Source organism: Ciconia boyciana, chromosome 2, assembly GCF_034638445.1.
Source record: "Ciconia boyciana chromosome 2, ASM3463844v1, whole genome shotgun sequence".
NCBI lineage: Eukaryota > Metazoa > Chordata > Aves > Ciconiiformes > Ciconiidae > Ciconia > Ciconia boyciana.
The window spans coordinates 98,463,020-98,472,756 of NC_132935.1; the positions used below are offsets into that span (position 1 = coordinate 98,463,020).

The 9,737-nt window shown below is 48.2% G+C and overlaps 1 protein-coding gene across 4 annotated transcripts in view; it reads right to left on the reverse strand.

Annotated features, from left to right (window-relative positions):
• Positions 1–9,491, reverse strand: part of GFOD1 (Gfo/Idh/MocA-like oxidoreductase domain containing 1) — a 92,107-nt gene extending 82,616 nt beyond the window's left edge. For 3 of the 4 annotated variants that reach the window (XR_012041047.1, XR_012041046.1, XM_072853283.1), the window contains exon 1: positions 8,834–9,491. Coding sequence is in view for 1 of the 4 variants with exons in the window: in XM_072853283.1 (XP_072709384.1) it covers positions 8,834–9,086 (253 nt within the window). In the remaining 3 variants the exon portion in view is untranslated. Of the gene's footprint in view, positions 1–8,054; positions 8,119–8,833 lie in introns of those variants that run through there. The other variant, XM_072853284.1, reaches the window with a different exon arrangement.
• Positions 9,492–9,737: the final 246 nt, after the last annotated feature.

Here is a 9,737-nt window from a genome sequence, read left to right on the forward strand (position 1 = left end):
CCAGATGGAAGAGCTAAAGACTGCCAAACATTCACTGCAAGGAAGTGCCAAAACAAGGGTCTTTATTGCTGATAAAAGCCATGGAAACATCAGAATGCAAAACAAATTTGCTACCTTTTTTTCACCCCCATCTGCTTCACTAAAGCTGTAACTGCTGCTGTGATGGAATTGAAGGCACTGGTTTTCACCCTGAGGTTAAACTCTGGCACAGTAGCAAATGCCGAAAGTAATTTTACTCCCCGTTTTAAATCATTATATTTATTCTTATATTACTACCAACCAAGTTCCTCACACCATGTTCTGATTTTCTGTGCTCTTCACTATGCTCATACTTAGGAGTTAGGCCTGATAAATAAGAACTTTCATCATTAGGCCTGGCTGTGCTAAAATGAAGGATGCTATTATCTCCTTCCAAAGGAGAAGGGGGGTAAATTCTCATCCTCCACAATTCACTAAAATTCCTATTACCCTGTGGGTCAGATTGCAGACCTGTGTATCAATAAGATCTGGTGTTTATGCTATCCTGGATGCCACTTCCACCATCTGGAAGTGCAGCTATAGGAGGCATCCACAGTGCTCAAGGATAATTACGCTTACACTTGCCAGGTGCATAAGTCTTGTCTGACATTGGTGGTCAGTGCTGGCTGTGCAGTGTAGCAAGGCCCAGCCTCCTCTGCTCTTCCCCACCATATTTTTAGCATAGCCAGCTCCTGAACAAGCACAGAAAAACTCTTTAGACCTTTTGGGGACTTTTGCTCAAAGGCCTCCAAACTCACAGTGACCCAAAAGCCGAAGAGGATTCCTCCCAGCGCTCACAACAACAAACCACCTAAATTAATACATCAACCACCTTTACACAGAGTACAGCTGTACTAATACAACTAGAGCTGGACTACACCGGTAACATGGACACATTTATACCAGCTGAATGGTCTAAATGTGTATGCAACCGACAATTTATGCCTGCACAGGAGCAGGAATAACCTGTACCAAATACAGATGCCATAATGCTGGCAGAACAGCGTTCATGCCAGGAGTCACACCAGCTGGACTTCTAATGGCCACGCAGCAATTATTACATTAAAGAAATCATACCCCTTGCAGTCATAATTACACTGGTACAAAAATCTATGTGCAGACCAGGCCTTAAATCAATTTAGGGAACCTACACAAGGGATTGTTCCTGTTTAATTACACAGCCATTCAAATCAATTTGTTTAAATCAAGACTTAAGACCTGAAATAATTTTTTGTTACCTGCATGCACACTGACCTTGTAAATTAAGTTCCCAACTTTGACAGCTCACTTATGAACTAAGAGTTTATTATAGGAATAAAACAAAAAGCAGTAGGGTAAACACTTCTGCTTTGATGGTTTGAGGAAACCAGAACAATTCATAGCAACTCCGGATAACGCTGTGGCAAACTGATATTAACAGTGAACGGTGTTGTTGGATTGCAGTGGCCTGTGAAAAACACCCATCTTGGCCATCCTAGAAATTTAACTCCATTTTTATCCTCAGTGCTTTGCCACTGCTATTGCTAAATGGGCAAAATCTACTGCACATACAAAGAAAAGGACAGTAAGCTGTAATATGCTTCAACACAATTTACCTAGTTCTCAAACAAAAGCAGATAGAACAATGTATTTAGCATCTTGCAGAGTTTTTACCCTGCCTCCATCCAGGGCTGTGCTCGACTATCCATGTCTGAGTCATACAGCAAATCTCCGTCATGTAGTGTCAATCTCAGGCATGAGAGGGCTTGGGGGGGGGGGGGGTGATTTTATTTGCCCAACATACTTTCCTTTCTCCACATTTTTCTACACATTCTTCCTTAATTCCCCTATTATTTAATCTTCTTCCAAAGCGTAGAACAACTGAAGCAGGACACAAGCCCTTCATCTGCAGAGCTCCCACTCAAAGTCCATTGTCCTTTACCTACACTGAGCACTCAGCAGCACAAGTCCCAAAACCCAGCAACAAGACAGAAAGTCACAGCGCGAAGGTCTGTTGAAGAGGGACCAGACAGCTCAGTACCACAGCAGGTGTTACGGTGGCCACTGCCTGTCAGAATGAAGTCAAAGCTATGCAAAAAAAAGAACAATAATAATAAAAGATGTGTTTTCCATGTTATAGGGCCCCAGTCAGGGATGCAATAATTTACTCCAGAAGTTAAATAATTACAATACTTAGCCTGGGCACAGCTCTAACAGTATAAACACACCTTTTATCAGGTCCTTCTCTCCTCTTCTCATAGAAGAAAGCTATGCTACACATTTTCTGTTTGTATAACAGCATCCACAGCATAGTTGTGCCATTTTAACCAAAAAAATAGTTGCACAAGGTGCTGTCTACATGATATCCACTCTACCAACTGTGCCAGCAAGAGAAATACAAAAGGTGATCCTCACTAGCACAGCCACGAGGCTAGACACACATGCCTACACCTTTCACAGTAATGCAATAATGCCTGCTTGTTCATGGGAGATGATTTTATTTCCAGCCCTTTCCTAGTTAACACCACATTAGTCAAATTTTCGTCAGTCACACCAGAAGCCAGACCTAAGAGAGCCACTTACCTCTTTCAGCCATTTTCAACACCAAATCAAGACATTACAGCATTGCTAATGCCAGGGCGTCGCTGTTAACACTGACAAGGATGCCCTGGAAGGACCTGTGCTGGAAATAGCACTAGTGTGCACTAGCCTTTGAACAGCTGAGTTTTGCCAGTACCATAGAGGGTAGGAAAAATAGCTGTATTTGCCACCATTGCTAACACCAATGTAAGACCAGAATAGTGCAAGAAGAACAGTGTTCAAAGTGCAGTGAAACAGACAAAGGGTGTAAGGATTTGCCTACATAAAGCCTTAAAAAAAAAAAGACAAAAGCATCTCTGACTTATGTATTTAAAAAGACAGACAGATTTCTCATCAAAATATCACCACCTTGACCATGGGCTTTGCCTAACAAAGTGTGACAGATCAAACACTGGCAGTGGCCAGCACCGTTCTCACTTCCTTCACTGCTCCTGCACCGAAGGTCCAAGCCCCCGGCAGCTGAGTAGATGGAAGGAGGGCGTCTGTGCTCCAGCATCACATTTTGCCATTTAAATCACAGGGAGAAGCAGGGCGGCTGAGGGCTTGGGCACACATTTGTTTCAGCCAACTCACCTACAGGGCACGGTAACCTCTGACAGAGGATGGTAACTGCCTAAAATGAGAGCACTGCTACTTTCCATGCTGCTGTGGCCTCTGGTTGAGTGAGCACAGACCAGACCCACAGCAGTCCTCAAGAGGTTCAGCCCATCCTGCTTCAGCTGCCCATGCTGGTCCAGAAACAGCAACACAGCGCAGCAACTCATCTCTGCAGCCTTTTTGGGATCCCCAAGGCCCAGCACTCTGTTTTAAAAGAGTATGGAGGAAACTGCAGCAACACAAACTGTCCCAACCAGCTACAGGATTTTAACGATGGTCTTCATGCCTAACATGGTTTAATACAACTGCTTCAATCACAACTGGCTGTTCCTTAGTCTAGGCAAATTTCGGTGCATCATCACGGTATGAGCTCCGTGCCCCAGTATCCCAAGTCCAGTCCATACTGGGCTCCCAGCCTACACCACCACTACAACAACAGAACTAGCGGTTACTTTCAGACAGAAGAGGACAACTGGGGAAAATGAAAACATGCCTTTGATTTCAAGGCCAGAAAGGAAACAAGGGGGAGTGGGGTGCATCTGGCATTTTTTTACTTTGTTTTTTAAACAGCACCTGAACAGTGCTCTTTACCTTAACCGTCTCGGAGGCCCAATCCCACAGTATCTCTGTAGGAGTTTTACAGGAATAACACTGGAATTAGAGGTCTACAGTACTGAGAGAAAAAGTTCAATGGAAGAGCTAGATGCCATTTTCTGTGGTATACCACCATCACTCAAGTAGGAAGAAGGCTTGCAGCCAATTGCCAGCAGGCTCTTTGGACTGACTTTCTAATATGTGCAAAAAAAGGCATCATAGCCTTTGCTAGCTCTGCTGATTAAAGACAGACAGCACTTCATCTGACGTTTTCTTTTGCAATAAGATGACCATAATTCACATTTAATATGCTGCAAAGTCATCTGCCTTGCAAGTACAAGAGCGTGTTCTACTGAAAGTCACTGCTGTTAGGTCAAATTTAAACTCAATATTGCAGGACAGATATTACATTGGTATTAATAATAAATAATCAAGATAATGTTTTCCCTTAATAGAGCATCTCATCCCAAAGGATCCTAACCACTTTATAAACTCTGGACCAAGTTGTATCCACTGCTACAACCCTGTAAACTCTGCCTGATTTGCATGGGTGCAGAGGAATGAAGAAATTAGAGATTGCATCAGATCCGTGAATTACTTCACTGCAGCTGATGTTCCTCCCACTTCAGGGGTCGATCCAGAGATATGTTGTCAGTGCTTTAACAAGGGGTTCTCACAAACATCTTCCAGACAGCAGGCCTGTACCGCAAGCCTGTGCGATGCCCATGATTCCTGGGAACGGGTAGGAAGGTGAGGATCTGAGCAGTACTATTTATGTTTCTCTAAATAAAGATGCTCCCTCATGACCACAATCAAGTATAGAAGCAGCACTGGTCAGCAAACAAATTTAAGTGCTTCTTAAGAGGAACAACCTCTGGAGGGCTAGGGAAAGTCATACTCTGTATAGTCCCAGGCAGAACAGACTCCTACCATGTGCTACTACAATATAAACATTTTTAAAAGTAATGCTCTGTAGACATGGTTGTGAACACGTGCAGTGAATATTCAGCACACAGCTCAGTGTTCTTAACTCAAGATTAAAGAGTAAGCAAAATCACTGTAAATAGAATTAAGGGTAACATCTCCAGAGACATGCTTTAAAAAACATCTGGCACTTGACTCTTCCCAAAAGCAAAACATTTGCTCCCCAGAAACATTTATGTGAACCTCAGGAATAAGTTATCTTTAGCCGAGTTGACCCGAGTCAAGCACCAACAGGACCAGATACTCAGAAATAGCTGTGACTTCCCCTTCAACTTAGAGATGAAATGTCATCAAGGATCTCTCAGCACTACCTGCAGTAAATCACTTCATCTGACATGGCAGCTATTTAGTCACCCTTATTCAACACTAAGACTGTTTTCTATGCTTACCCAAATATTCAACCATTGATCCTTCTTGACCACCAAGCAGCAATTCAGTCGGGACATTACTTTTGGATTATGCAAGCACCCAGCAGCCACAACTACAGGGAATGAGTACAAACAGCAATAAACAAAAGAGCCCCTAAGCAAGCGGGATAGACCGGAGGCAGGAAGGAGAAAGGGTCCATCAGCCCCATTTTGTAGAATCGAACAGGGAATTTGATTCCTTTCACACAGAAGTGACAGAGGCCATCAGCGTACTTCACATAAAACGCCACAGGTTTTATTTGTGCTTTCAGTCATCATCCAAACCAGCCTAGTTTCCAATTCTCTCTTGAACTTGCTCTGTTCCAGAGACTTGCCCATCGTTGGTCTAGCTCCTAAGAAAACTGCTGTACAGAGTCAGACCCAGCTTGGGATCCTGTTTAACAGAGATGAGCTTAGAGGAAAAGTTAACAGGGCAAGTTTAAAGCTGTGTTTCTCCCATTTTCTCCCCTCCCCAGCTTCCAGGAAGCCACAGTTCAGGGACTTCCTCAGCTGGGGCGTGTATTCACACATTTGTGTTTTAATAGTGGTTGGTGGGCCACTGTGCCAAAAATATGTTTAAAGCAGCAATACATCTACACATCAGACGTACCAGTGAAAACAAAGCAACCAAATCTTTCCCATTGCATGGTCCGAGTTAAACACAGCTGCAAGGACACCTGTTTCACCCCACCTTCATCTCCAGAGTCCGCATCAGAAATAGGCCAGAGGGGATTTGAACGCACTGCAAATTCACAGTGTAAACACAGTTCTAGACAGGCAATGGAAACACCGCCAACTGCTTCCCCCGGCTTTTACTGTTTAATAATGAAACCTCCCCAAATGAAAACACAAGCTTTGGGCAACAAGCCAATTTAAAATAAAATACAGGTACAAAAGAAAAGTTGGTTCCTGTCTCTTCCCAGGCCAGATACGCCTCCCCTCATATGGAAGCCAGACCTGAGTGTATTAACGAATAACCCACACCTTTCTCAACCTTTTCTGCTGCAATGCAGGGGCATCATTTTTAGTCCTCCTGAAGCCTCCATCTATGATTAAAACCTCTGGTATCCCTGTCTATGTCTTATTGCTAGCTGCTGCATAACGTTTTTTGTGCGAAATCTCAAGAGGGGAAAAAAAAAAGTCACATTGAAAAAAGAAAAAGAGGTAAGACCCACATCCTTTCCTTAACATATTAAGGAATATCTTTCCAGCTTCTGCCTTCCTCAATCTATACAACATTGCCTGTGCTCACCAGAGGCTTTTGAAACCCCCACTTGATGAATGCAATTGCACTCCTCCCCTCAAAACAAAAATTCAATGATTATTCAAAATAATCACTCCCGGGCACAGCAGTTCCCAAGCCACGAAGCACAAGCAGGACCAGCAGAAGGAGCTGCCAGCAGGGAGGTATTCCTCTCAGCAGTTCAGGAACCACTGCTCTAGCCCCATGTTTGCACCTGTATGAGCACGCAAGAACTTTCATTGTTATAGATCCAATTCCTGAATTTAAAAAAAAAAAAACACACAAAGCAAAACCAACCACCAAACAGTAAAAGTTTGACTCTGAAATAACTGGGGAAAATTATTTACAATCCAAAAGATACTTCTGTAAATAATAATGCTTTAAGTAACACACTAAACAAAAAATTATCACCTTGCAACATGTTTAATCCCTACTTAATGACCATTCCATGCGTTTTCGCACATGTTTTACTACCACTGCAACAAGCAACTAACATTGGGGAATGGGAGGAAACCAAATTAACTAGAGGTGAAAGGGAACTGAGAATGGTATTGTACCAATGAGTAGGGAGAAAACACCTTTTTTTTTCTCCCCAGTCTGTTGCTAGCAGATTGCATCAGCAAGTTATCAGTAACATCTCAGCTACACCAATTCTCAGCATCATTCATAAATTCAGCACATGTTCAGGAACAGATATTTTTTTTTTCCTTCTTTAACTGCAAATATTCAGAGAGACGCAAAGCATAACATTACTTTAAGCCCTCCAGAAAAATCATACGAATTGTGTTTCTTTGTTATTTCAGAAATTTTGTTCTTGCACCAGATGCCCGCCGTCTGCCTGAAACCTCGTGGGACTCTACCTCCAGGAGCACCAGCAAGCTGGGGCACTTCCAAAAGCAACACCTGCAGGAAAGTGTGTCACAGGAAAACTGAGACCATTGTCACCAAATTCACATGTGTCAAACATGAAACCTTGTTACCTTGATACTGTCTTTTATTCACGCTTTGTGGCACACGTATTTCTACATTACAAATCCCTTGGCACATCATTCTGGCAAGCAAGTCAGGCTTCTGGTGCAAGTGTTGTATCTTGAAGAAGTCAAAAGTATATTACAAAAGACAAACAAATTATCTGATTCAAAGACAAGCATTTCCAAGTACAGAAAGTAACACTGAGCAAGGTTTCCAGACAAATGCCTACACTATACTTAAGGTTTTTTAGGTACTGCCTTAATTCCCTTAATTGCTTAATTTTAAAGGCTGAAAACACTAACTGGGTGCAATATTAGCAGCATTTGAATGGTAACCAATTCTAATGAGTAGGCTAGTAGCAATGTAACGCTACGACATGCCACACACATTTATGAGGCTGAAAGCGATAGCAATCAGCCTACATAGCTGCAGCCCCAGAGCCAAACCAGCCACCCTGACTTGTTAACCTCAACATGCTCTGCAACAAAGATGACTCACAGCATTTTCCTCTCACTTTTACTCTTTCCCACCTATATCCGTAGGGACAAATTAAGACTTCTTCACTCCGGAGGGTGTTCCCACTAGAATCCATCAGAAAACAAGTGTTTAAGGACCAGAGATCAGGAAGCTGAAAGAGCGGAGCCCAGACTTACGCTCACCTAAGAGAAAGCGAGATGCGGCCCATTTCTGCACGCCTGAAACCAGAGCAGCTTACAACAGTGCATGCCTACTTTCTCAGTCCCTCCTTCCCTTTGTACGTGATCTTAATTAAGCCTCGGGTGTAAAAACGTTTCCTCTGCTGTCACCGTTTCCTGCCTCCCTCTCCGGTCTGCAGCTGGTGGCCGGGGGCAGAGCCGGCACCGGGGGCAGAGCCGGCACCCCCCACCCCCGAGCAGCCTGGGTGCCCCCAGCGCGGGAGCGATCCCCAGCTCCCAGCTCCCCGCTCCCCTGCCAGGCGCCTATGGAAACCGCCCGCCAAAGGCGGGCAGGGTGATTATTTTCTCCTTTTTACCCCGACTTTCTCCTTTTTACCGTCACAAGGATGACACCTGCTCCCTCCTCCCACTCCCTCCCCCGCTGCGTGGGCTGGGTGTCGGGGCCGGCCCTGCCCAGGCTTGCCCGAGCATCCCGGAGGGGCGGCTGCCCGCTGCCCAGGGACCACACCGGCGGGCACCGGGGATGCAGGATGTCACACCGGGCTGCCGCAGCGCCATCCCCCGCCGCCCCGCCGGCGCTCGGCCTGCTACAGCGGGGAGCGCCGGGCACCCGCGGCTCGGCCAGCCCCGCTCCAAATGAAGGGAGAAGGGGGAAGGGGGAAAAAAAAAAAAAAAAAAGGCAAAGCAGAGGGAAAACTCCGCGCCGAGGTGGGGCTTCGCTTCATTCAGCCCGAGGCGAGCGCGAAGCCCGAGCCCGGAGCGGGGCCGCCCCCCCCACTCACCCAGGGTCTTGACGGCGACCTGCCGGGTGAGCGGCGGCGGCAAGTTGACGCAGACCAAGTCGACGTCCTGGTGCAGCAACACCTCGTCGATGCGGCTGGTGTAGAAGGGGACGCTCATCTCCTTGGCCAGCTCCTCCGCCTCCTCGGGCGTGCGGCCCCACAGCGCCTTCACGGCGAAGCCCTCCGCCTTCAGCAGCGGCACGATCACCCGCGCCGTCAGGCCGGTGCCGAACACCCCCACCCCGGGCAGCATGGCGGCGGCGGCGAGGGGCGAGGCGAGGCGGGCGGCACGGCACGGCACGGCGAGGCGCTCCCTCCTTCCCTCAGCGCCGGCCGGGGCGGGGGCAGGCGGCCGCCGGGCGGGCGGGAGAAGGAGGCAGCCCCCGCTGGCTGCTGCTGCTGCCGCCGCCGGGGCCGGGACCAGCCGCCCCCCGCCTCAGCAGCGCCGCGGCCGCCGGCTGCCCTGCCATGCCCGCACCATCACACACGCCTCCGCGGAGGCGCCGGCGCTGCCCTCCCTTAACGGACGGAGCCGGGGGCGGGCGGGGATAACCGCCCTCCCCCGGCGGAGGCGGCCAACAAGTGCGGGGGGCGGCGGCGCGGAGCTCAGCGCCGCTCCTCTGCCATCTTCGCCGCGGGCGCCCGCTCGCCGCGGAGAGGGCGGGGCCTCGCTGTCACCTCCCGGGTGTTCCTGCACCGCCCGCCCCGCCCCCGCCGCGCCATTGGCCGTCGCCCGCCCCGGCCCCGCCCCGGCCCCGGCGGGCGGCGCTGCGGGGCGCCCCCTGGGAGGCGGCGGGCGCCGCCTCGCCCGCCCCGGCGGCGGCGGTCCGGTGTGCCCGGGCTGGGGGGCGGCTCCCGCGGCAGCTCTCGCCCCGCTGGTGCTGGTTTCCTGTCCGCCTGGCGG